The sequence below is a fragment of the Podarcis tiliguerta genome (genome assembly GCF_965153285.1).
Source record: "Podarcis tiliguerta genome assembly, chromosome: 17".
NCBI lineage: Eukaryota > Metazoa > Chordata > Lepidosauria > Squamata > Lacertidae > Podarcis > Podarcis tiliguerta.
Genome location: NC_139550.1, coordinates 32647739 through 32675493, shown reverse-complemented (window position 1 = coordinate 32675493; position 27755 = coordinate 32647739). Strand labels below are relative to the sequence as shown.

At 45.1% G+C, this 27755-nt stretch overlaps 2 protein-coding genes across 2 annotated transcripts in view; both read right to left on the bottom strand.

Annotated features, from left to right (window-relative positions):
* Window positions 1-1784: 1784 nt before the first annotated feature.
* Window positions 1785-14483, bottom strand: TNFSF14 (TNF superfamily member 14). Its single transcript, XM_083420714.1, has 4 exons — window positions 14221-14483; window positions 11432-11468; window positions 3467-3511; window positions 1785-2422 (listed from the first exon to the last, which is right to left on the bottom strand). The coding sequence occupies exons 1-4, from the start codon at window positions 14431-14433 to the stop codon at window positions 2001-2003; spliced, it is 717 nt and encodes a 238-aa protein (XP_083276840.1). The 5' UTR covers window positions 14434-14483; the 3' UTR covers window positions 1785-2000.
* Window positions 14484-23294: 8811 nt separating this feature from the next.
* LOC310667327 (A.superbus venom factor 1-like) overlaps window positions 23295-27755 on the bottom strand; it is a 63219-nt gene continuing 58758 nt past the window's right edge. Inside the window, exons 40-41 of the mRNA XM_083419298.1 lie at window positions 25531-25666; window positions 23295-23593 (exon numbers count right to left, since the gene is read on the bottom strand). Of these exons, the coding sequence (XP_083275424.1) occupies window positions 23452-23593; window positions 25531-25666 (278 nt within the window). The 3' untranslated portion in view covers window positions 23295-23451. The remainder of the gene's footprint in view (window positions 23594-25530; window positions 25667-27755) is intronic.

Sequence of the window (27755 nt, the reverse complement as noted above, 5' to 3'; positions counted from 1 at the left end):
GAGGAAAAACAAGATATAAAACGTTGTTGAAAATGAAGTCTTCATTGAAGTCAGTGGGAGTTACCGTATCTTCTGAGTTATCATGCAAAGTAACCCCATTAAAATTGTTTGTGAGTTGTCCGAGGCTTATGCTTAATCTGAAATTCTCCAGTATCAACGTAATGACTTTTCCTCAGAAAAGAAAAACATTCTCTCCCAGTATAGCAAAGGCCATTTCCTTTGTCAATTCCCTTCCTATCCCAAACACATGGGCAAACAGACCATTTGTTGGCAGATATTTTAATTTCATTTCATATGTTCTATTAGTAGGGCAGTTTTTAATGAGTATTTTTAGCCATGACACACTGCCTCCGTTTCACTAGGATTTTTCAGCACTTCCTACGAAAACGGTGACCCATTCATGAATGTTGCCTTCTCTTGCCCTCAGTGACTTCACACAGACAAATCTTGTTGTTTACTTTGTACTGTCTTGTGAGATTGCTCTTCTCACTGCTTGATTGATCCCTAATTGGCAGGAATAACTAATCTTGGAAGCAATGCCCAAAGCCTCAGTTGCCCTTACTGACACCATCCCATTGTCAAATCTCATTCTACAGTTGTATCTTATAGGAAAAGCAGATACTTGCACATGGAGGAGAGTTCATAAAGTGATGTTTTTTAAAAATAATAATAGTAATAGTAATATGCACAATCCCTTCTGGGATACTTGGAGAAGGAGGTTGGTTGCGGAAGAAGACGCTGAAAATAAACAAGGTATAAAGGCGCAAAGCACAGAAGGGTCAGATTGTTTTTTGGTTCTCCAAGAGATCACAATGCAGTGTCTTGATAGCTGACTACGGATCTCACGTCTTAGCAAGAAGGCTTCACTTTTTACCTCAGAGGTCAAATATGGTCTCCAGCACAGGATCTTCCTTAGCTGAGCAACAAGCTGAAATTGCAAAGCAGCGTTCTGGATTGTGCTAGGAATCCCATTTAAGACATATGCGTTCAGTGGCAAGCAAACAAAATAAAAATAAAACCATCCTATTCTGTCGCCAGTGCTGAGGCGATGTACAAAGATGTCCAATTTGTAGAGACTCTGAGGTGGCACCTTACATTTTCATATTCTGTGTCCCACCATAGTTCCTGGTCAAAGTGGATTTTTGTAGAATTTTAATGTGTAACCAGGAAAAGGCAAAACTAGCCCTGGAAAAACAACCAGCACTGCTCCAACATATTTGTGGTGTGGCAGTCGTGGGCACCTGTTGGCTAGTGCCTAGGGTGACAAATAACACTCTTGTTTTTCTTCTTATCTTTTGGCAGTCTGGGGAAGTATGAGGGCTTATCCACAAAAGCGGATAAGTACAAAGCTACCCCCCCTCTCACAGCAGTGTCCCAGCAACCCCCCTGCCCACCACCAAAATGTTTTCAAACGTTTGGTCAGTGTGCTGTTATCCAGCACAAGGGACCATCTTTTTCTTTTCTTTTTTAAAAAATAATGTTTATTGCTTTTTGAACAATTTAAACACTACAAAACCAAATAAAAACAGAAAAAAGAACAATACAATACAATATAAAGACACTACATAACACTAAACACATTAAACTAACAAAACCAAACAAAAACAATTTAAACCATTCAAACAATTTCAATATCTTATCTTTCATTCACTTATTTCACCGACCTCCTCACACCTCCCTTTATGTATTCCACTTCTGTCAAATCTTTCAGCAATTCCTTTCCATCTTCCTCTGTTATCTGTCCTATAATTATCCTAACACATTCTAACCTTAAAGGAAAGGGACCATCTTTTTCTATCCAAAAGGAGTGAACAGGCCTCTTCCCTTCAGCAAGGTGGACTCAGCTCCCCAGTAAGGCTCCCCTTCACCTTCATAATATTTGAGAAGTTATTATCAAGCTATTGAAGCAGGATTGAGGCTAATTCTGCCACAGCAGTATAAGAAGGAAGCCACCTGGTTGTTCCACAGATTCAATTGTCTGTACACAGCTCTAATAGCTCTCAGATCATGAAGGCTCCAAAATATGATCTTGAATCATCCTTGACCCACACCAGCTGCTTCTGAGACACCTTGATGAAGACCTCATCCTTCTCCTCCAGCTGCACCATTCCAGCGAGGAAGCTATTATGCCTCCAATCTTTGCTGTTCTTCCAGTTGCAGTAAGGAATGCTGTTGGTTAACAGCACCATGTGATCAGGATACTGAGAAGTCCTCTTGTAAACGGAATGAGTGACAAACTGGCTGTTCTGCTGCATGTCTGGGCAGTTCGAATGCCCCAAGTAGAGCTTGGAATAGATGTAATAGTGTCCAGGCTTGCTGCAAATCAGGGAACCACCACTGTAGTTCATGTCCTGTAGGAAGGCCAAGCCATTTGTGGGCTCCCACTGCACAGATCCGTTCGGAGCCACAGTGACAGAGGAACCTGCAAAACACAACACCCTGTATCTTCATTTGTGGTGGAGGTCAGGGTAAACAAACAGATCCTGTCCCTTTCAACGGTGAAATGATAATGAGATCAAACTAGGCCTGGGGGAGAACTTCATTTGGTTCATGTTTTAATGCAAACCTGTCAAGTCCACACTTTCCAAGCAAAGAAGCGAAGCAAACGCAGCTCTCCTTCAAAATTTACCCAGATTTTGCAATGCAGCTCTCCAGAGTAAACACAAGATGCATATATTTGTGAAGAGGGCGCACAAGAATGCACATATTGTTGAAAATAATATACAACAGTGCATTCTCCAGGGAGCAGGGTGCGTGTTACTTGCAAAAAATGCATATACTAGACAAAATTTCATGGAAAAATGCATGCATGAAGAGAAATGCACATGAGGATGTAACAAATTCACATGGGGACATTTATTTTAAAATTGCAGAAATTTTCTGCTATGGGGCAGACCAAATGTAAGACTAGACAAATGCAAAACTGAGAGAAACTGAAAGAGGCAGTCTCATCCACCCCTAAATCAAACCTAAAAATTATGGTTTGAATACTCATCCACCTGGATACCGTAGGACCATGATACAGCCCAGGTTCCCTTCTCCTGGCTGCCTTGCAAGCCATGAAGTCCTGAGCTGCCTTGGAATCAGGATCAATGGCATTGACACGGAAATCTCCAAGAGAATCTCAATGCCACGTCTGCCAGCTCGGGCAGGAAGACTGCTGGGCAGCGAGGTGGGCAGTACATCAACAGGATCCCTAATTTGCCCCGCTTGCCCAAGGCCAGTGTCTACTCTCCCACTGCCCTGCTGGCAATTGGTTCTGATCCACCATCTTATATATCCACCTTATATACCTCACAAGCCTGACTAGAGGCTCCAGGTGGCCTGGCTGCAAGGTTAGCTACTCTAAAACTTTACACCCTGCACCCCTCCAGTCAACTGGTTCTGGATCGCGCCCACAGCACTCAGCCTCTTGGAAAAGCTTGGCAAATGGTATAATTGTAATTCACTTAGAGAGTTTTCTTACCTAGTGTCAGATGAGCAGCTGGCTTTTCAACGGTAGGTTTGTGACCTGTGGAAATGAATAAGGCAAAAATGAGTTTTGCTGGTTCCTTTTGTCTGCAGGCAGCTGTGCGCAGCAGAGGCACTTGTGAAGCAACTTCTCTGAGCAGCAGGTAACCGTGATCAGGGATTTGTAAGTGCTGCAATTCTGTGGGAGTGAGGAACAAGTATAGAAATGTACTGCTGGGTGCAAAGAATCTCAGATGATCCTTTGGTGGGGATTTATCTGGCTGGGTTCCCCCAGCCACTCTGGGCGGCTTCCAAACTAGTATAAAAATACAATAGTCTGTCAAACATTAAAAGCTTCCCTAAACAGGGCTGCCTTCAGATGTCTTCTAAAAGTCTGAGAGTTGTTTTTCTCTTTGACATCTGTTGGGAGGGCGTTCCACAGGATGGACGCCACTACCGAGAAGGCCCTCTGCCTGGTTCCCTGTAACTTGGCTTCTCACAGCAAGGGAACCACCAGAAGGCCCTCGGCGCCAGACTTCAGTGTCCGGGCAGAATGATGGGGGTGGAGACGCTCCTTCAGGTATACTGGGCTGAGGCCGTTTAGGGCTTTAAAGGTCAGCACCAACACTTTGCATTGCGCTCGGAAATGTACTCGGAACCAATGTAGGTCTTTCAAGACCGGTGTTAGGTGGTCTTGGCGGCTGCCCCCAGTCACCAATCTAGCAGCCACATTCTGGATTAGTTGTAGTTTCCGGGTCACCTTCAAAGGTAGCCCCACATAGAGCGCTTAGGGATGCAAAGATATGTTGGAAAGTGTGTGGGCAGCGCTGGCTAAAATCTCAGAACCCTAAAAGGTTGCTGGAGGCTTCGGTATCTTGCATGACTTTTTGTTCTTCTCTATTGCAAAGCCAGAATAAATGACACAAAAGAAGAAGAAGAAGAAGAAGAAGAAGAAGAAGAAGAAGAAGAAGAAGAAGAAGAAAAGGAGTAGTTTGGGTTTGATATCCCGCCTTTCACTCCCTTTAAGGAGTCTCAAAGCGGCTAACATTCTCCTTTCCCTTCCTCCCCCACAACAAACACTCTGTGAGGTGAGCGGGGCTGAGAGACTTCAAAGAAGTGTGACTGGCCCAAGGTCACCCAGCAGCTGCATGTGGAGGAGCGGGGAATCAAACCCGGTTCCCCAGATTACATGACTACCGCTCTTAACCACTACACCACACTGGTGAACATAGCAGAATAGATTCTGCGACACAAGAAAAACTATGCACATTTGCCCAGTTTACGTAACTGATACAGGCACCAGGACCCTACTTTTCTTATCACAGAAATTGGATACGTGCGGCACAAAAAAATTAAAAGATTATCACATCATTAAAAAGGTAGCATTTTATTTAATTATTGTCACCATCTCAAGCTGTTGGGCTTCCCTGTAGCCCACAATGAACCAGGGGTGTGTAGCGTGAGAGCAAGAACATATTTGACCTCCCTGAGAAGAAAGAGAAGGAGGAGGAGAAGAAGAAGAGTTTGGATGTTGTTAGCCGCTCTGAGCCCGGCTTTGGCTGGGGAGGGCGGGGGATAAATAAATTTATTATTATTATTATTATTATTATTATTATTAGTATTAGTATTAGTATTATTATTATTATTAGATATCCCGCTTTCTGCAGCCACTCCCTTGCTGCTCACCATTTCACTTACCCGCTTAGTCTCTCCCTCCCTCCAGTCCAGACCCGGTTCTGCCAGCAGGGACATGGGAGTTTGGAGAGGGTTCTCTGCCCCTTGTGCCATGTGACATGCCCTGGGTGGCCAAATGGCAGAAAAACAAAGGCATGGTAGCTTCCGGGCATGGAGAGTCTGGAGGGGAAAGTGCTTCCCATTATAGCAGGCAAGCCTTAACTTCTATTGCCTCTTAGATGCTTGGTGAAGACGTTCCTCTTTCAACAAGCCTTTAAAGTAGAGATTGTTACCCCAATTGGTATCTGCAGGGCCGGCCCTATGATGAGGCAGTTGCCTCAGGTGGCACATGCCAAGGTGCAGGGAGGGGCCAAACTGTGAGTGCCATGTGGCCGGCCCAGTACTCTAGCCCTCAAGTGCTGTGAAGGATGCTATCCTTACACACGTATTGGACTAAGATTCAACTACCAGTCCAGTTGGCTTCTGTATGTGCCAGGGAAACATTCTTCGCCTCAGGCAGCAAAATGCTTTGCGTCAACCCTGGCTATCTGAATTGGCTATTGGCTTTGAAACTGTTTTTATATTTGGAATTCCTTTTTGCTCTTTTTAATTGTTTTATGTGTGATTGTTTTATATGTGCAATTGTTGTGTGTGTGTGGGGGAGAGAGAAAGAGAGAGAGGGAGGGAGAAATTATTTGTAGAACTTCAGTGGGACATGTGCAGAAAATTTCCCAGTGGCTTGCGTTTCTTGGAATCAGACCTTGTCTGTCACATCCATTCTGCTGCTCTTAAGGGAAGTAACACACCATCTGTCATCCGAAAAGGTTCCCTCACATAGCCACATCTCAGGCATGATCACGGGGTAAAAAAGATGGATACTCAGCACAGCTCTGTGCTATTTACAGTTGAGATTAATTGTGTGCTTTCTTGCTCTAAAGTGTTAGCTAGTGTGGTTTTCATTCTAAAAGACACTTCCTGGTTTCCATTTGATTTATAGACATCCACACGAACCTAGAGCCACTGACCCACAAGATTCCTCTGTGCCTATAGGCGATGGCGATTAATTCTACTAATGCATTGTGCAATATTTCCTTACCACACGGAAGGGTTGATGCAGCATGTAACCAGAGGAAATGATGTGTAGTCTGAGGGGGTGGGGAATGGAGGGTGGTGTAGGCGTCATTAAAAGGAACAGTCCAAGGTTTTGGGGGTTTTTTTCTTAGAGGAACAAAACGTTGCTACTCCCTTGTGTCTAATCATAGAATCGTAGAATTGCATGGGACCAGTGGCGTAGTGTGGGTTGTCAGCACCCGGGGCAAGGCAAGTAATTTGTGCCCCCTAACCCGTGGATTTGCACCCCCTAACCCCCCGATGTTGTGCCCGGTGCGGCCGGCCCCCCCTGCACCCCCCACGCTACGCCACTGCACGGGACCCATCCAACCCGTCTAGTCCAACCCCCGGCAATGCAGAAATCTCAGCTAAAGCATCCATGACAGATGGCCATCCAACCTCTGCTTAAAAGCCTCTGAGGAAGGAGAGCCCACCATCTTCTGAGGGAGTGAGAAGCATTGTAATAGCACGTTACATCATCCAGAATTGACTAGGGCTTCTGTTATGTACTGAGAACAATAGGATTCAGAATGCAGCAGTCTGATTGGTCCTAGAATAAGAGGACCCAGAATGCAGCAGTCTGATTGGTCCACAGGAGCCACCCAATCCAGCTCCAGGTGGAAGCGAATCCGCAACCTGATTGGCCTGCAGGAGAATCCTGGAATTAGCCAATCACTTAGGGCCCATTGTGTAAATAATGTATATAAAGCAGACATTCTGTGGGAACTTCCATTCCTCCTCACCACTCTGAGCTGAATAAAGAGCATGAAATCCACTCTCGACTCTGAGTCTATTTCAGCGTCATACACACACCATACATTTAAAGCACACTTAATGCATTGCCCGCCCGCCCCCCTGCAACGAATCCTGTGGTTTGTTAGGAGTGCTGGGAACGGTGGCTCTGTAAAGGGTAAACTTCAGCTCCCAGGAGTCTTTAAATGTATGTATGGTGTGTGCACAGCCAAATATACTATTTTCTTATTTTCACTTGTTTACGTTCTTCCCTTGCGCAGCTGGGGCAATGGTGTAGGCAGCAGGTGGATATCGGAAGGTTCTCAGTGGAGATGCTAAGCTAAGCTTCTCCTATGCACCTCCTCCAAAAGTGAGCCCCGTGGAATTTGGAAGTTGCCCACTTTGCCCCAGTTGGCTCTGGTCACCAGATGTCTTCACTCTCAAGAAGAGTTCTATATAGCCCCCTAGCCAGTGGGGCTTCTGTACTCGGGGCCAACCCAAGTCATCTTGCTGCTTGAGGCAAACAACAAGATGGCACCTGCTCCGTTCCACAGACAGAGTGGTGGTTGAATCTTTCTTCTACACTTGTGATAATATAGCATCTTCCTCCACACCTTGGAGTGTCTAGAAGAGACTGTGTAGCATTTACAGTTCTATCCTCCAACACCTCGATGGATGTTGCCACACCTGCAAAGGAAGAAATGACTCTTTCCTTTGAAGTTGAGTTACCTGGCATTAAGGTGACATCAGGTGATGGATACGTCAGTGGCCCCACCCATAAACTGTCCCTACGGTGGTGGTGAGGGTTCAGGATCCAGCCCACCAGTCAGATCCTGTTCCTCAGCCTGCGCTTGCCTCTGGCTTCAGACAGGCCAGGCAAGGCCAGCAACCTTTCCTTTGGACTCAAGCCAGGCAGTAAAGAGAGAGGCCTGCTGAAAGTGGGGCTTCCATCAGCGCTGACTAAAAGTTTCACATTCAGGAGGGAAAGGCTATACAGTACAGTGGTACCTCGGGTTACATACGCTTCAGGTTACAGACTCCACTAACCCAGAAATATTACCTCAGGTTAAGAACTTTGCTTCAGGATGAGAACAGAAATCATGCTCCAGCGGCGTGGCAGCAGCAGGAGGCCCCATTAGCTAAAGTGGTCTTCAGGTTAAGAACAGTTTCAGGTTAAGAACAGACCTCCAGAATGAATTAAGTTCTTAACCCGAGGTACCACTGTACTCAAAACTCCCAAATGCAGCTGAACCGGGCAGATGGCAGAAGATATTGGTTCCACTTGAGAACTCCCAAAGTGTAGGACAGGTGTAGGGCAGATGTCTTGGGGTTTTTGACCTCACGGGCCAATCAGAATCCTTGTTGAGCTTTGCTTGGCCTATGGGATGAAGAATTGCCCTGCTTAAGAGGAATGCTCACCTTTCGTGGTGGGCGGTGTTGCGGCCAGGCCTTTGGCCCTGGCCATGATCCAACTCAGGGACGGGCGATTGATGCCCCGTTGCACCAACTCCAGCTGCGTCACCCCTACCCAGCCAATCTATGCCAGCGGGGGGCGTGGCCACAGGTGTTTTAAACCGTGGGCAGCCAGGGGCTTCCAATCTCTCACCTCTTTGTCAGACCTCCCAACCCACCCACCCTCTTTTTAAGCTTTGGTTTGACCTCGCTATGGACAAATGTCGGCCGCCTTATTGTTGGGGCTGGGTAGGAATTTTTCCACTTTGGCGAATTGGCACCTGCCATTTGGTTTTCGCCTACCTTGTAGCAATCCTCACAACTTTGTAAGGTTAGGCATTGGGTTAAGCCTTTGTTTAATGGAAGGGAGGTTGTAGCCTCCGCCTGCCCCCCCTCGAAAAGGGTATCCTGTTAAAGGGATCTGGGGGTGTGGATCCTGTCCACAACGCCAATGGGGATCCCTGGGGGGGCCCTATTTGATGTAGGTCATAGGGCTCCCCCTTCTGGTGATTTACCCTTAGTTCCACTCCCTACAGGAGTCAAGATGTTGCCTGGTTTCACCCAATGCCTAAGCTAAACCAAGTGCATCTGTAACCAATAAAGTTGTGGCCTGTTTTAGCCCATAATCCTAAATACTGGTGTCTCTGTGTTATTAATGAATGGAGAACTGCAGGGCACGGGGCCTTGGCACGCAAGAGGTTTGCAAAGCCAAACATCCATCTCAGGTGCAAAACAGTCAAGGGGAAAGACCCCCCCAAATGCCCAGTGCTTTATCGAAGGGCCCACGACCTATCACTAAGGAAGCTACCTAACACTTTTAATTTATTCAGGTTATTTATTGTTTTATTTAGGTTTGTGTACATTTTATTTATTTTAGCATATGTTAGGGTCTAGATTTTTAAAGGGGAAGGTTGTGATTTGCCAGGGAAATTCAATGTTTGACATTTGTTTAAAGGTAAAGGGACCCCTGACCATTAGGTTCAGTCGTGACCGACTCTGGGGTTGCGGCGCTCATCTCACTTTATTGGCTGAGGGAGCCGGCGTACAGCTTCCAAGTCATGTGGCCAGCATGACTAAGCCGCTTCTGGTGAACCAGAGCAGTGCACGGAAACGCCGTTTACCTTCCCGCTGGAGCGGTACCTATTTATCCACTTGCACTTTGACGCGCTTTTGAACTGCTAGGTTGGCAGGAGCAGGGACTGAGCAACAGGAGCTCACCCCGTCGCGGGGATTCGAACCGCTGACCTTCTGATCGGCAAGCCCTAGGCTCTGTGGTTTAGACCACAGCGCCACCAGCGTCCTTGACATTTGTTTAGGTTGTATGTAATTTCATTTGGACTTGTGGCCCTCTAATGTGAGCTGGAACACTGTCAAAGTCTTACTTTATGATAGTCTGATGATCAGGTTCAAATAAACAAATCTGAATCTTACATTTCTTCATGTGAGAGAAACCTCTGCATGACCACACAACAGTTTTAAAATCCAACACTATTTATAGCTGGGATTAAATGTGTATTGTGGTTTCAGTTAGTCGAAAGCAGGGAATGAGGTACCTGCGGACACTTCCAAGTTTCAATGTTTCCTTCATCTTTGATTTACAGACCTTGAGACACACACCAACACGACATTTATCTGTGGCTATAATTAAGCTATTGTAATTAATTCCACAAATGGGTTATGCAACATTCCCTTATAGTATGGAAGGGGTAAAATCAGGGCCGGATTTAGGTTGGATGAGGCCCTAAGCTACTGAAGGTAATGGGGCCCTTTATATGTCCAGCTGCCCTTTGTCAACAACAAATTGCCGCTGTTTCTTGTGTTGAATGTATGCTATATGGTCATTTATGAACCAAATAGGTACCTAAAGCCATTTGCACATAACAAAATATGTATTTTATCAAAGTAATTGTTGAACTGAAATTCAATTAAGAAGAAGTATATTAATAGTGAAACACAATTAAGAAGAAGGATATTTTTGGGGGGCGCAAGAGAATGGAGCCCTAAGCTATAACTTGTTTAGCTTATATGTAAATCGGGCACTGGGTGAAATAGCATATAATCAAAGAAAGTACAGTAGTGACTGAGGGGAGAGGGAATGTTAGTAGGTACCCACAGGTTGTTGTTGTTTTGCTACCCTAGTGAACTTGCTGGTGAACAAGGTCAGTTGGATCTTATTTAGTTTCTTTTTGTTGCAAAATCACACTAAAAGAGAAAGGAAGGAAGGAAATAATGGAAAGAAACTGGTAATCTGAATCTGAATCGCACACACTGCAAATCTGAATCTGAACAAAATCAGATAAGGGACAATTCAGCATTCTTTTCTCTGCCTCACTAAGCAGAGATACAATAAAATGAGTTACACTCGCAAATTAGCATTGGAAATTAATTTTGTTGCATGGAAATTACTTGTGAGCAGGGATGAGGGAGGAGCGTATTTGGTCCACTTTTCACAGCACACCATCCTGACTCAATAATGTTGCCTGTGGAAGGCAACTCCCGGTTGAATTAAAGACTTCCTCAGATTTTGCAATGTGGTTTCAGTTTGGAAAAGCACAAACAAGATACATGTTTTATATTTAAGTTGCATATTTTATGAATGAGTGCTTTGCAAAGCATTTAGAAGTACACATTTTGAGAGGTGTATATCTTAATTTTGAGAACTGCATGTTTTATGTTTGAGTAGTGTTTTGTGTAAAAAGTGTATCGAAAAAGTGTACAATATAATTGCACACTTATTGTGCATTTTTAAAAAAATCAGTTCAAAATGAGATAGAATAGACATATGTTTGAGAGCCAGTTTGACTGAAATGGGACAGAATTAGTTGCTGATCTCATATCTACTTGTGAGAAGACACTATTGTATCATTATGACCACAGGAAAGGGATTTGCTGGGTAATATGCCGCTACGTTACTATACTGTGTGAAACTTTTAATTCCACTTCTAGCTAACTGCAGAAAAGCAATGCCTCAGGAGCACCAAAAGGCTCTAGATAAAGGGCAAGACAAACTTACCTTGTACAAATTTCTCAAAAGTTGCATCTGCAGATCCCTTTAAAAAAGGAAAAAATAAAATCCAGAAGTCAATTTCCAGGCAAGCTGTCTGAAAAAGCATTCCACTCACGTCTGAACAACTATAGTGCTGACAGAGGTCCCATCTCTGAAATATTTCTCACGGAATTATTTGTTTTTCATCAGTATACGGGAAACCAATGCTAGATAGACATAGTAAGCGGATGAATCACAGTTTGGACCTCACATCTTCCTACCTTCCCCCACTGCTTCTCTAACATACACCTGGAATCTATTAAAAAATAGAATCATAGAACCATAGAGTTGGAATAGACCACAAGGGCCATCGAGTCCAACCCCCTGCCAAGCAGGAAACACCATCAGAGCACTCCTGACATATGGTTGTCAAGCCTCTGCTTAAAGACCTCCAAAGAAGGAGACTCCACCACACTCCTTGGCAGCAAATTCCACTGTCAAACAGCTCTTACTGTCAGGAAGTTCTTCCTAATGTTTAGGTGGAATCTTCTTTCTTGTAGTTTGGATCCATTGCTCCGTGTCCGCTTCTCTGGAGCAGCAGAAAACAACCTTTCTCCCTCCTCTATGTGACATCCTTTTATACATTTGAACATGGCTATCATATCACCCCTTAACCTCCTCTTCTCCAGGCTAAACATGCCCAGCTCCCTTAGCCGTTCCACATAAGGCATCGTTTCCAGGCCTTTGACCATTTTGGTTGCCCTCCTCTGGACACGTTCCAGTTTGTCAGTGTCCTTCTTGAACTGTGGTGCCCAGAACTGGACACAGTACTCCAGGTGAGGGAATAATAATTCGGGAATGGCTGTTCTTCAGTTTCTGTGAAAAGTCTGTAATATCAACATATATGAATGTAGGGCCACTTCAGATATTGCAGACATCCTTCCTGGAAAACATATTTGGCATGAAAAAGAGCAGAAACCACAGATGGATCATCTTGAAGAAATTACGCTGCCTGAGGCCAACGACAAGATGGCGTCAGCCCACCATTGAAGAGCTGTCATACCTCTTTGGACAGTTATGGCTTCACTCAAATAATTCTGGGAGCTGTGAGAGTGAAGGGTGCTAAGAGTTGCCAGGAAACCCCTATTTTCTCCTGCGGCTAGAATTCCCAGAGTTCCCTGTGAAGAGGGATTGAGGGTTAAAATCACAGTGGGAATTGTAGCTCTGCTCATTCCCTGTGCCTCAGTATCTACCGCCTGAGGCAGCAACCTCATTCTGCTTCATGGCAGGGACGGCCCCAGCTGCACCTATGGGAAGTTTGCTTCATGTGCATCCAGTCTATATGCACTTAGAAGCTAGGGGCAAGTTGCAGCTTTCTAGGATGGAAATAATGCTTTCTAGGATGGAAATAATGAATTAACAACGTTGTTAGTATATTTATTTTAGTGGATGCAATACAGTCCAGTCTCACTCACCCAAGGGGAAGAGAGAATTCTGGCAGTGCTCAGAGTTTTGCATCCGAGGTCTCCATGCGGGGAGCATTCTTAAAGCTCAATTTACAACATCCCTCCTTATTGCCACAGGTAATAAGGAGTGCTCTGATGGTGTTTCCTGCTTGGCAGGGGGTTGGACTCGATGGCCCTTGTGGTCTCTTCCAACTCTATGATTCTATGATTCTATGATTCTAGGTATTAGTTGCTTCCCTGTTTCCAGAGAATTTAGTATACCAAAATAAGCACAATAAAATCTGTGTCATTCTCTCTTGGCACAGACCATCCAAGCACATCAGATGAAGTGTGAGAGAATTATTAGTTTCCACACTCCATGTACATCCCCACGCCTTCTAAGTTAGGAGATCCCTTTGTCTTTCTGCATAAGGTATCATTAAAGGAAGGAAGGTTCATATGCTATTTAGTCTGGTAAGTTGGAAGAAAGTGAAGTTCATTTTTAAGAGCAGCTGCATGTTCTTAAATGAAACCACAATCAACTTTCAACTCTAAATCCTTCAGATGAACTGGTCTGAGGTTCAGCTGGTTATTTATACTGTGTCTATAGCTACCTGACATTCTGTGCAATGCAAAGCATTTCAGATCTTAAAAGCTAACTTTTGCATTGTCTCATAGAAACTGTTCCTGAAAAACCTAATTGCACCCATAATACCTGAGCACGCATCCTTCCTCTCTCTCTCTCTCTCTCTCTCTCTCTCACACACACACACACACACACACACTGAACTGAACTCTAAGTACATAATCCACACAAACAAAAGAGCATAGGAATAGCAATACTGGATCACACCAAAGGATAATCTAGCCCCGCATCCTGATTCCTAACCATAACCCTAACACTAATCCTACATAAAACCTGGGCTGACTCTACATACACAATAGCCTCACTAGAGATCTTTACATTACTCTGCTCTGTGTCAATTTTTGCCATGTGTTTATTCATAAGCCTGTTCCGTCTCATTTCTGGATTAATTGGCATATCTTTTAAAGATGGAATCTGAGATCCGTATCACAAAACTCAGAGAAGAGAAAAATCCAAAGCATAATTTACATTCTGATTCATATATTTCTCCAGGAGGTGGTGAACTAGGTCAGTGCTTAAAATGTCACCCAGACAAAATTCTCTACCATCTCAACCAATGAGAAACAAACAAACAAACAAAGTGCATCTAACCCCTCAACGCACAAGTCCTGGCATCCTTGCAGCTTCTATTCGTTCTTACTATTCAACATCCACACCCAGAGCCACCCTCCACATTCTTCTTCCTACTCCCCATTGCCCCTTGCTCTCTGTGCACTTGATATGACCTGTGATGTGGCTTTGTCCAGTTCCTTGCGGAAGCAGAGAAGGAAATAAGCTTCTATGGCTAGACCAGCCAACGCCAGCAGCACCAGGATTCCCAGCAGCAGCTGGCCATACGGCCGTTTCTTCTGGGTCTTCCGCACGGGTGGCACAAAGGGGACATCCCTCTGTGGCACGTCCACGACAAAAACAGATGGGCGGCCCACTCTGTCCTCCATAACTCTTGTCTCTCAATAGATTGGCAGCAGGATGGTTGTGGCACGAGGGGGATGTGTTGCCGAGCAGATAGGCTTGTTGCTTCTCTGTGGCCCGAGTTATGTACATGAGAGAGTGCAACGCCCACATCCCTGGAGAGGAAACCACAATCTTACCCAACTGGCCTCTACACACTAGGTTTCTACGCTTGCTTCGGTGGGCTGGGACTTCCTCGAGGAAAGCCACTCCCCTCCTGGTCCTTTCCTGAGTGGGTGTACACAACTTTCTGTTTGATCACCCACACATATTGCCGTGGAGGGGGAAGGGGAAGTGTGCAGGGAGGCCGGCCCCAATTCTTCCCCCAGGCAGGAGCGTTACCTGTTCATACTGCCAGCCGTCAGTGGGAACTGAGTTCATGACCATGGACAGAGAAGCGTTTTTGACTTGCAGGTAAGTGGAAGGTGGGGCGTCCTATCAGACATTTTAGGGAACAAAAATCGCTCCAAATACAGTGCTACCTCGGGTTAAGTACTTAATTCGTTCTGGAGGTCTGTTCTTAACCTGAAACTGTTCTTAACCTGAAGCACCACTTTAGCTAATGGGGCCTCCCGCTGCCGCCGCACCGCCGGAGCACGATTTCCGTTCTCATCCTGAAGCAAAGTTCTTAACCAGAGGTACTATTTCTGGGTTAGCGGAGTCTGTAACCTGAAGCGTATGTAACCTGAAGCATATGTAACCCGAGGTACCACTGTACTCCTATTGCCCCGGAAACACTTTTGGGGGCGCATCTGGGATATCTGCCAACTGTGATTTTGGTTTCTGCAGAAATTATAAATATCTAGAGACTTCCTGGAAGTTGCCCTTTCTGCCTACAGTGACATTTATGTATGTGCATCCAACTTCCCTGTCTCTCCTTATGGTCTCTCGTGGAAGAGGAAGATCAGGTTAGCTTTCAAAAATAATAATCTGGTTTTGGCTTCAGATTGAAAGACTCACTCCGTACTGGTGTGGGAGATTCCCTCTGCCCTTTTTGTGTGCTTCAGTGGGAGGTATGGGATATCCCCTTGTCCTTTTCCAGACTTCTGCATTTTTAAAAAACAAAAAACAAAAAACCAAACCGAAACACTGGTTCACAAGAGCAGAATTGTGCTTGAGGGAAAAAGCACTTTTGCTCGCTTGTTTGTTTGCTTAAAGGAAAAGAATAAGAAATCTGGCCAGAATAACTCTGAGAGGGATAGGAAAGGGTGGATAGAGAAGAAGGGCGTCAAGACATTTGAAAGCATAATTTGGGTTATTTTTTAAACAAAAAACCCATGGCATGTACATTCCCTGCATGTACATTCTCATCGGCTTTTTTATACTCTACCATGAGAGGAACTTCCCTCACTTTCAAGAGAGCCACTCCACCCTTCAGAAATTCTAGAACAGCAAACCATTGTTTAAGTCTTGTTATAGTGCACAGTGCTGACCTTTAAAGCCCTAAATGGCCTCAGTCCTGTATACCTGAAGCAGCGTCTCCACCCCCATCGTTCTGCCTGGACACTGAGGTCCAGCGACAAGGGCCTTCTGGCGGTTCCGTCACTGCGAGAAGTGAGGTTACAGGGAACCAGGCAGAGGGCCTTCTCAGTAGTGGCACCCGTCCTGTGGAACGCCTTCCCATCAGATGTCAAGGAAATAAGCAGCTATCTTATTTTTAAAAGACATCTGAAGGCAGCCCTGATTAGGGAAGTTTTAAATATTTAATGCTGTATTGTTTATAGCACTCGATTGGGAGCCGCCCAGAGTAGCTGGGGAAACTCACCCAGATGGGCGGGGTATAAATTATTATTATTATTATTATTATTATTATTATTATTATTATTATTATTAATCTTCCTGCATAAAATAAATATGTGGGAAGTCCTGATCAATATTAATGTGATTGGTATTCCTTTCATGGTTACGACTAGACACATGAGGGGAACCAACTGCATTCATATGTGTCTAGAATCCTCTTCAGATATTGAAATCACTTGAATGGAGCCAGCAAGTACACGTGAAAAGGATCTAGGAGTCTTGGTTGACCACAAACTTGACATGAGCCAACAGTGTGACGCGGCAGCTAAAAAAGCCAATGCAATTCTGGGCTGCATCAATAGGAGTATAGCATCTAGATCAAGGGAAGTAATAGTGCCACTGTATTCTGCTCTGGTCAGACCTCACCTGGAGTACTGTGTCCAGTTCTGGGCACCACAGTTCAAGAAGGACACTGACAAACTGGAACGTGTCCAGATGAGGGCAACCAAAATGGTCAAAGGCCTGGAAACGATGCCTTATGAGGAACGGCTAAGGGAGCTGGGCATGTTTAGCCTGGAGAAGAGGAGGTTAAGGGGTGATATGATAGCCATGTTCAAATATATAAAAGGATGTCACATAGAGGAGGGAGAAAGGTTGTTTTCTGCTGCTCCAGAGAAGCGGACACGGAGCAATGGATCCAAACTACAAGAAAGAAGATTCCACCTAAACATTAGGAAGAACTTCCTGACAGTAAGAGCTCTTTGACAGTGGAATTTGCTGCCAAGGAGTGTGGTGGAGTCTCCTTCTTTGGAGGTCTTTAAGCAGAGGCTTGACAACCGTATGTCAGGAGTGCTCTGATGGTGTTTCCTGCTTGGCAGGGGGTTGGACTCGATGGCCCTTGTGGTCTATTCCAACTCTATGATTCTATGATTCTAAGTGTAAACAGGCTAGGTCTGCTCCTCTCAATCTTCATTTTGTTGCCTGCAACTGGTGGTGTGAGAGAAACAGAGCATCTCTTGTATCTGTGGAGGCCCCCCATGTTCTAAAACCTAGAAACCAGGAAAGAGGGGTATGAGGGTTTGGGCGGTTTCCCCCCACCCCCTCACATGGTCGCCCTCTGCAATTTGAGGGTGGCAGAAATAAAGGTTGGTGGCAGAAAGCCCTGAAACAAAAAAAGGGGGGCTCCCAGACATGGAGCTTTAAATTGCAGACCAGACTGTGCCTGGAAAGAGCAGAGGAAAGTTACCGTATTTTTCACTCTATAAGACGCAGTTTCCCCCACCTAAAAAGTAAGGGGAAATGTGTGTGCGTCTTATGAAACGAATGCAGGTGGGAGGCTCTGGTCAGTGCTCCCTTTAAAGAGCCGCGAGGAGCGTGTGTCTTGGGGGCTTTTCCCTGATGAGGGAGAAGGGCTGCCCTTTTTTCGGGGAAAAGCCCCCAAGAGCCGCACACATGTTCCGCGCGCTCTTTAAAGGGAGCACGGCTCTTGGGGGAGCCTTAGCCATGCGCAGCCCCTCCCGGGCAGGGGGATGAAGGCTCCCCCTGTCCGGGAAAGGCTGTGCACGGCTATCCCATAAGCCAGGACAGCAAGTGGGATCGCTGCACAGTGATCCCTCTTGCTGTCCTGGCTTCTGGGATTCAGAATTTTTTTTTTCTTGTTTTCTCCTCCAAAACCTAGGTGCGTCTTATGGTCTGATGCGTCTTATAGAGCGAAAAATACAGTAACTGTTGATAAGCTCAAAGAGGGGCCATAGCATGGAGAAAGTGAATAGAGAGAAATTGTTCTCCCTCACTCTTGAAGCAAGAATCCAATGAAGTTTAAGGTTGGAAGAAAGTACTTCTTCAGACAGGAGCACATGATTTAACAATGGAATTTGCTTCCACCAGGTGTAGCCCATGGCATGGCTTTAAAAGGGTTTAGATATATTCATGGAGGATCAATGTCAGGAGTCCAGGTTCCCAGCTTGATAACACAGTAAGCGTGGGTAATTAAAAAGGAGGATTTGTTGCAAAAACAAACAGAAAGCTTCGGACGGTTCTAACAAAGCCTCTGGCATCATCACTCAAGATGACCCTTCTGAAGGTTTCTTCCTCTGTCTGCAGACACAGTATATTGAACGTTCGCACTTTACGTCTCTTGTTTTGCATCCTGTCTAACAGCCCTCCCATTTGCCGATTGTGTGGACTTATTGGATCAGCTCCTACCTCTTTCTCTTCTGAGAGACTGTCTCTGAGTCTGTTCGCTCGTGTTTGTGCTTCCGGCCAGCTTTGGCTGTGTTCTAGCCCACTCCCAGTTACTTATCAGCTTGCGCATCAAGGTCAGAAAGAGCCGAAGGCTGCAGCTGCCGGCTCTTCCCTGTCTGACTAACATCTAAGCCTCTCTGTTCCTGGTTGCTTTCTGCTGCTGGCTGCAAACTTTTGCTTGGAGCTGGCTCATTCCTGACAATCAATGGCCCACTAGCCACAATGGCTGCGTATTACTTCCAGTCTCAGAGGTGGAGTAGAAGGCATTTGGTCTGATCCAGGGAGCTCTTCTTAGGGAGAGAGAGAGAGAGAATCAGAACATAATCAATCTCCAAAGATTGAAGGGACTCCACATGTGACATTAACAATCAATGAGCAGATGGGACCTTGTGGCAGAAGCAGACCCTCCAAGTGTCCCTGTTTTCCAGGGACAGTCCCAGTTACAAAGTAGGCAAGCTTGCAGTTAAAAATGCATGAAATGAATCGCTACTAAAGTCCATAAGCTTCAGAATTAATGCTGCAATAGAGTGATGGGTCAGCACCGCAAGTAAATTTGGACCTGTGGGTTACCATCCCAAAAACGTTTGGCAACCATTGATATGTAGTACAGTGGTACCTCAGGTTAAGTACTTAATTTGTTCTGGAGGTCCGGACTTAACCTGAAACTGTTCTTAACCTGAAGCACGACTTTAGCTAATGGGGCCTCCTGCTGCCGCCGCGCCACCAGAGCACGATTTCTGTTCTTATCCTGAAGCAAAGTTCTTAACCTGAAACACTATTTCTGGGTTAGCGGAGTCTGTAACCTGAAGCGTATGTAACCTGAGGTATCACTGTATATTACAGCCCCCAAAGGACTGATAGGACATAGACATTCACTGTTTTTTTTTTTAAAAAATACAATCTTTATTAAACATATTTCACAAAATTATACAGCAATATACTATATACTATACAGTCGTACCTTGTTTTGCAACCAGGATCCATTCTGGAGCCCTGGCCGCTAGCCAAAAAGGACACAGGGCAAAGTGCCGCATCTGCGCATGCGCGCGGAGCGGTTTGCACTTCTGTGCATGCGTGAGTGCCAGACCCAGAAGTAACCTGTTCTGGTACTTCCAGGTTTGATGCAGACATTCGCCGGAATGGATGCTAGACAAGGTGGACGTTCGTGGAGGTATTACCGTATTACAATTTGTATCCCATACCATACAGCAAAAAAAATAAAAATGCAAGAAATTTAAAAAGACCTAAAATAGACTTCTGATTGTTCTAAAAAAAAAAACACACCCTAAATTACATTTGTTATATTTTACACAGTATCATATTATTATATTATTTTCTTAAGTCTTTTGGAAAAAGAAAAGAAAAAGAAAAAAGAGAAATTAAATAGAAGCATTCAAATTACATATATTATCTATACATTGCAAGACTCTTTCAAGATCTGCCAGGAGCTTTTTGCTGTCACAGTAATTTTTCAGATTTTCCTTGAATATAATCCATTCTTGATTTACTTTTTGTGTTGAACACCCTCCCTGCTGTTTTTGCCATTTGCAGATATTCTAACAGTTTAACTTGCCATTCTGATTTTGTAGGTGTAATTTCATTGTTCCAATACGTTGCAATTAAAATTCTGGCTGAGGACATAGACATTCATTGTTAGGTGGTTGGTGCGCAGAGCACGTTAAGTTCCGGAAGGTGGGGAGAGCTATTGATTGCAGTTTCCTGGAAGGAAATTTTCCATGTTATAATTAGTATTTGCTCAAATATCTCCACTGTTGCTTTCAGCTGGTCTTGAGGTCTGGTGGGTGAGACTTGATTCATACTGGTAGCCACAATGTGGGGGCTTTTTGAAACGGAATAACATGTGAGGCCGGGGTGTGGGTGTGGGTGAGAGGGCCCAACGCCCTCAGGAATCTTCCAGACAGCTTCCCACACCCCCACAACCCGTTATTTAGAGAGGAGGAGTGAAAAAAGCTTATTCTTATGCGTTGATGTTTTTAAACATCTTAAAAGCCACTCCAGAAGGACGATCTGTCCAAAAAAGAAGTAAAAACAAATAAACTTCAGATTTAAAGTATTGTTGTTGTTTAGTCGTGTCCGACTCTTCGTGACCCCATGGACCAGAGCACACCAGGCACTCCTGTCTTCCACTGCCTCCTGCAGTTTGGTCAAACTCATGCTGGTAGCTTCGAGAACACTGTCCAACCATCTCGTCCTCTGTCATCCCCTTCTCCTTGTGCCCTCCATCTTTCCCAACATCAGGGTCTTTTCCAGGGAGTCTTCTCTTCTCATGAGGTGGCCAAAGTATTGGAGCCTCAGCTTCACGATCTGTCCTTCCAGTGAGCACTCAGGGCTCATTTCCTTCAGAATGGAGAGGTTTGATCTTCTTGCAGTCCATGGGACTCTCAAGAGTCTCCTCCAACACCATAATTCAAAAGCATCAATTCTTCGGTGATCAGCCTTCTTTATGGCCCAGCTCTCACTTCCATACATCACTACTGGGAAAACCATAGCTTTAACTATACAGACCTTTGTTGGCAAAGTACCCTTCATGGATCACTGCCTTGCTATGGTGAAGGGGCTTGAATAACTCAGAGAAGCTATGAGCTATACCGTGCAGAGCCACCAAAAGATGGACAGGTCATCGTGGAGAGTTTTGACCAAACATGATCCACCTGGAGCAGGAACCGGCAAGCCATTCCAGTATCCCTGCCAAGAAAACTCCATGGACAAAGACAACAGGCATTTAAAGTGTATACTCCATTTATTACTCAACTGCTGCTAAGATGCAGGCAGAAGAACCAGTATAAGTTTGTCCCAACCTCAATCCCAACCTACTCCAAAAACCTACTCCCACTGTTTCTCCAAATTGGGCATAGGCAAACTTGGCCCTCCAGATGTTTTGAGACTACAGTTCCCATCATCCCTGACCACTGGTCCTGCTAGCTAGGGATGATGGGAATTGTAGTCCCAAAACATCTGGAGGGCCGAGTTTGCCTATGCCTGCTCCAAATCCTCTCCTTTTCAACTCCCGCTCCTGGAACCCCGGCCAATCATAAGCTGCTGTTCATTAACCATTTGCTGGCAGGAAAAAAAAAATAAAAGGACACACTTGGTGAACCAACCTGCTCAGCTTCAACAGGTAGGGAGCACTGCTGAGACACAACCCACAGTGGCTCCTGCCTGCTCTGAAAACTTCTGCAGTGTATCCCACACAGGATCCCTTTCCTCCCTACAGAAGAAATGAATATTGGTACTTATTGTGATTAATTTACTTCTCTGTAGGGAGGAAAGCTGGGTATCTGCCTGAATTTTGTGGTTTACTTAGCAGCTGGTACTACTTTTTAGTTCTGAATGCGTTTTAAGGTTTGGCTTGAACATGTATTGAATCTGGGAGGGGGTTGCACAACCTACTTGGATAACCCTCTCAAAGGTTTTCAAGTGGGAAGGAGAGAACGACTCCAAGCCTCAGCTTTCAAGATCAGTGGCTGTCTCTCTTTCAGAAAGCCAGGGCTCTGGAGATGACTTGCCCTTTCCTTACAGATTGGATGAGGTCCTGCAAACCGAGAGGACTAAGCCCGTAAGCTCCAAATCAAGCATTTCCACTTCAAGAAAACGTTGTTTGTTTGCCCCCAAGGGCTGCGAACCTCTTGGGGGTTCCTTTGGCAGATGCTGTAGTTTTTCAGACTGTAATCCAAAGATAAAGGGACGAGGTTTTGAAACATCCAGATGATGAGGAATAAGACTTGTCACTTCCAAGTTGCCTTGTTTGTTGATCATTCATTCTGATTCGTGGCGCAGGGAGATTACATGACATTGTGTCAAGCAAGTGCTCTCCCACTCTTCCAATGCAGTTCTCCATAACCCTTATTGCAAGAAGTCTGATATTTCGAGAAACAGGTTAGATGTGCAAGAACTCCATATCAGCTTTAACTGGGCAACCTGAATTTGCCAGCATGGGATTGAATCTCATATGAAAAGGAGGATTGAAGTCCCGTCTCCCCCGCAAAAGGAGCGCCTCTCTTCCTTTCCCCTCTCGAACAAATCAGGGACTAGTGCAACAACCTGCAATGCTCTTCCTATATATATGTGCCTCTCACCCCTGAGCCCGCAAATATACAAACAAGAGTAATGGTGCTTCCAGACCATTCGCTGGTCCTTTTAAGTAGTAATAAGCTGTAACCAAGCCTAAGGATACTGAGACTATGCCATATATTCTTTCCGAGCACAGTTCAAACTGTTGGTGCTGACTTTTAAAGCCCTAAACTGCCTTGGTCCAGTATATCTGAAGGAGCGCCTCCACCCCCATCGTTCTGCCCGGACACTGGGGTCCAGCGCCAAGGGCCTTCTGACGGTTTCCTCCCTGCGAGAAGCCAAGTTACAGGGAACCAGGCAGAGGGCCTTCTTGGTAGTGGCACCCGCCCTGTGGAACGCCCTCCCACCAGATGTCAAAGAGAAGAACAATGCCAGATGGGCAGGGTATGTATAAATAATTAAATAAATAATTAAATAAATAAATAAATAAATAATAAAATCTAATAATTCCTTATGCCCTGTTTTGGACCATTTGATTGCCAGATATGCATCTAGAGTCAGTATCTTTATGTCATGCTTATGGACGTATCCTGTATATTTGTATTGTTAAAACGTATCTCTCAGTTTGATTGTTTTCATTTTTGATTACCCATGGGTTTTAGCAAATAATGTTTGACTGATAGATGGATCGACTCCCCTGTGCTAAATTTTAGACTCCTCTTCCCCTGCCCTCTGTAAAGGGTCACTCGCACTGATGGCACTATAGAAACAAACACCGCAACAGCCTTAACAACCTGAGGTTTGAATGAAAATAATTAACTTGACCCAGCAGTAAGAAATCGGTTCTTTATTTTCAATATAAACAATTTGAAGAGGAACTTGGAGAGCAAAAAGAATAGGAAGCAGAACTTCAGGAGGGAAGGTGTCTTTGAAGTTCTGACTCAAACCCATCTCACGGGAATCATTCGCTGCCGCCGATGCCTCTGCCATTAGACCTGGCAGCCCAAAATGATCAGTGAGTTGGAAAACTCAGTGAAGTCATTGCACAAGTCCTGGAATTCTTCATCCTGGCATTCGTCCTCATTTGGCCATCTCTCGATCCAGGTGTCCTTGCTAATGAGGTAGTTGACCCTGGAAAGGGGAGAAGGAAAGCTTTGAATCTTTGCTCCACAGGAAAACCGGCTGGCCTAAGTGCTGCATGTGAATCTAGAGACATCGTAGATCAGCAGGTAAAGGGACCCCTGAACATTAGGTCCAGTCGTGGCCGACTCTGGGGTTGCGGCATTCATCTCGCTTTATTGGCCGAGGGAGCTGGCGTACAGCTTCCGGGTCATGTGGCCAGCATGACTAAGCCGCTTCTGGCGAACCAGAGCAGCGCACGGAAACGCTGTTTACTTTCCCGCCAGAGTGGTACCTATTTATCTACTTGCACTTTGATGTGCTTTTGAACTGCTAGGTTGGCAGGAGCTCACCCCGTTGTGGAGATTCGAACCGCCAACCTTCCTAGGCTTTGTGGTTTAACCCACAGCGCCACCCGCTTCTCTAGATCAGCTGGTAGAGGCGGAGAAATAGGAAGGGACTGCCTGCCCATGAAGGGCTTACCTGGGTCATGCAGCTTCAGCTTCCAGGAAGATCTCACAAGAGCCCCACAAGATTACAAGGAGGCCACCAGAGGCCTTGCACGACCTTCCCGAGACCCCAGTAAGCAAGGAGCTCTCGACATGATCTTGAGGGACTCTCACAAGATCTCACTGGAACCCAGAAGCTGCAGCAGCTGCTTCTCCTTGCTGCCCCTTATATTCTGCTGTCTGAAGCGGCTGCCTCGGTCTGCCTCGTGGATGGGTCGGCCCTGTCAGAAGGCATGCTCCATGGCCTTAACACCTCTTGCGATCTTACAAAGGTACAACACAAAAGGAAAAAAGGCCCCTCTCATGGAATCATAGCCAAGATGGGCCTTGTTAGTCACGGGGACCAAATTTCAGGCTTGTTCTAACTAAGGCAACTGTAGCTTCCAACCAATAAACATTTCCATTTCCATTAGAGGGCTGAAACCCAGGAACAGTCTCCAAGAAGATGAAAGAGGAAATTTTAGAATACAAACAGCTTTACGCTTGAATTTTGTATATGCAGTGGTGCTACACTGGTGCAATGTAGTCGATCAAGTCTACCTGGTATGTAATGTTAAGGTAGGAACAACTATTTGCAATTCACACTTCATGCTTTTGCTGTGGGAGCAAAGGTGTAAATAATAATTTAGGAGATAGGGATAAGGTAAAAGGTAAAGGTAAAGAACCCCTGGACGAATTTGACTATGGGGTGCAACTCTCATCTCTGCTTTCAGAGACAGCTTTCTGGGTCATGTGGCCAGCATGACTAAACTGCTTCTGGTGCAACGGAACAGCTTGACAAAAACCAGAGCACACGGAAACGCCATTTACCTTCCTGCCACAGTGGTTCCTATTGATCTACTTGCACTGGGATGCTTTTGAACTGCTAGGTTGTCAGGAGCTGGGACAGAGCAACGGGAGCTCACCCTGTTGCGGGGATTCGAACCGCCAACCTTCTGATCAGCAAGCCTAAGAGGCTCAGTGGTTTAGACCACAGCACCACCCACGTCCTTACTAGGAGATAAGGATATGGGACCTGAGGCCCCTGGGAGAAGACACAACTCCTGAGTTTCATATAAGTTCTGCAATGCGGGAGCACATGGGTGAAAGCTTTCTGTATTTCCAGATATCTAGTGAGAGAGTGTGGAAGCGACCATGATGAGAATGTGAATACAAGTCTGGTATATATAAAGGGTTCTTAGCAGCAGCATGGCTAATGTGACTTTAACAATCCCATCTATGTACCAAGAAAATGTCAGTTGTGATCACAAAAAGTTCTCTATGGAAGTGGCCCCCCCAAAACCTTTTTTTTCTTTTTTCTTGCTTGTTTCATTGGCTGATTGCTGTTTTTAAAAGCTGCAGCGTAACTGTTACTGAATCTTCAGTTCTTAGGCACTCTGTGGACCTGAAGGTGGAGAAGCAGGCTATGCATATAATGAATAAATGAAATTAAATACATACTCAGTTTTGGTTTGCCACATGTCAGTGCTGAGACCCCAGATCAGATACTCATTGTTCACCCCCAGATGCAGAGATTCCTGGCATCTCTTGTGGCTGATAAACTTGCGGGGCTTGACTTGTGGATTTGCATCACTCCCTGGAGGAACCAGACAGAACACGGAGAAATATTTGAATCAGGTCCATGAGCAGAAATTGGATCCAATACACATTTAAAGATGAATGCATCAAATCTGCATAATAATAATTATTATTATTATTCATACCCCGCCCATCTGGCTAGGTTTCTCCAGCCACTCTGGGCAGCTTCCAGCAGAATATAAAAACATAATAAAACGTCAAACGTTAAAAGCTTCCCAATGAAGTTAAAAACTTCAGATGTCTTCCAAAAATTGTGTAGTTCTTAATCTCCTTGACATCTGATGGGACGGTGTTTCACAGAGACGGTGCTATCACTGAGAAGGCCCTCTGCCTGGTTCCCTGTGAGGGAACTGCCAGAAGACCCTCAGAGGTGGACCTCAGTGTCTGGGCTTATTGATGGGGGTGGAGACACACCTACTCAGTAGGTCATTAGCATTACTATTCTCATATGCAAAGGATCAAGGCTCAAGGAGTGGCTTGTCTAAGGGACCTCCCATATGTCCTTTTAATTTTGGGTTCATGATTAGAAACAATATGCAAAGCACTATCCTTCAGATTCTCACATATCTGGCTTTGGGGGCAAGATCCACTGGAATCTCGATCAGCATGAAATCCCTGATGCTGGCTTAGCCAAAATACGCTGATGTAACTTGCTATTGTTGGCTCAAGTGGGGCTCGGTCAGCTGAGCTGAAGCTGACTGAGCTGACACAGGTGTAAGTCCAAAAAGGGAGCCATCTGCAGGTCTGCCAAAGGTGGGACCAGAGAGGCTGGATCTCAAGTCTGTTCAGCTCAGCCACATGACCTGGCAACCTGGTGCAGAATATAGTGGTACCTCGGATTACAGACACTTCAGGTTACAGACTCTGCTAATCCAGAAATAGTACCTCGGGTTAAGAACTTTGCTTCAGGATGAGAACAGACATCACGTGGCAGTGGCAGCAGGAGGCCCCATTAGCTAAAGTGGTACCTCAGGTTAAGAACAGTTTCAGGTTAAGAACGGACCTCCAGAACAAATTAAGTTCTTAACCCGAGGTAAAAGATAAAGGGACCCCTGACCATTAGGTCCAGTCGTGACCGACTCTGGGGTTGCGGCGCTCATCTCGCTTTATTGGCCGAGGGAGCCAGCGTACAGCTTCCGGGTCATGTGGCCAGCATGACTAAGCCACTTCTGGCGAACCAGAGCAGTGCACGGAAATGCCGTTTACCTTCCCGCCGGAGCGGTACCTATTTATCTACTTGCACTTTGACGTGTTTTCGAACTGCTAGGTTGGCAGGAGCAGGGACTGAGCAACAGAAGCTCACCCCGTCGTGGGGATTCAAACCGCCGACCTTCTGATCGGCATGTCCTAGGCTCTGTGGTTTAACCCACAGTGCCACCTGCGTCCCTTAACCCGAGGTACCACTGTACTATTTTGAAGTTTAAAGTTTTCCCTGTGCTGGGCTTAGGCAGAGCAACTTCAACAGCCTCCCTGCTGAACAGAATTTGGATCTGGTGTAACTTTACTCCAGCTTAACTTATAGTAGCTTGCTTTATACTAGTTTCTTATGCGTAGAATTTCTCCCTTAATCCTTTTTTAAATTATCAGGGAAGAAAATATATGACAGTCTTTAAGTTGCACAAGTGGTGTTACATTGGTCACAGTAAATGTTGCATTTAAAACACATTTCAGTTAATAGCTCACCACATTTTCTTAATGCTAAGAACTTCAAAGAAGGGAATAAAATTAAACACGCCTACTTTTCTTTTCATTTGTTGAGGAGGGGAAAAGGGTGTGTGTTTTTGTAACTAATGTAACATGTTTAAGCAATGTAAGTTTTCCCAACCAAAGCACCTCTAATTTTGTTCCTAAAATTTATTGTCATTTCACCAAATGAAAAAAAAAAACAAAAGCATCAGAACAATAAAGGGTCATTAATCTGTTCTCTAATCTGTCACTTGTAGAGCAAAGTGTTTAAAAACAAAAATATTTTTTTTAAGAAATCATTTATGGAACAGCAGAGAAGAGTAAATCTAGTCCCCTACTTTCCTCTTCGAAATAGAGGACCAGTGTCCTCTTTTGGCAATGCCAATGATCTGATCTGAGCT

Excerpts from the sequence above, each read along its gene's own strand:
- TNFSF14 (XM_083420714.1), bottom strand. The coding sequence starts at position 14,433 with ATGGAGGACAGAGTGGGCCGCCCATCTGTTTTTGTCGTGGACGTGCCA. Across the intron at positions 3,512-11,431 it reads TTTTGAGAAATTTGTACAAG|GTCACAAACCTACCGTTGAA; the intron begins GTAAGTTTGTCT and ends TCATTTCCACAG. Across the intron at positions 2,423-3,466 it reads AGCTGCTCATCTGACACTAG|GTTCCTCTGTCACTGTGGCT; the intron begins GTAAGAAAACTC and ends TGTGTTTTGCAG.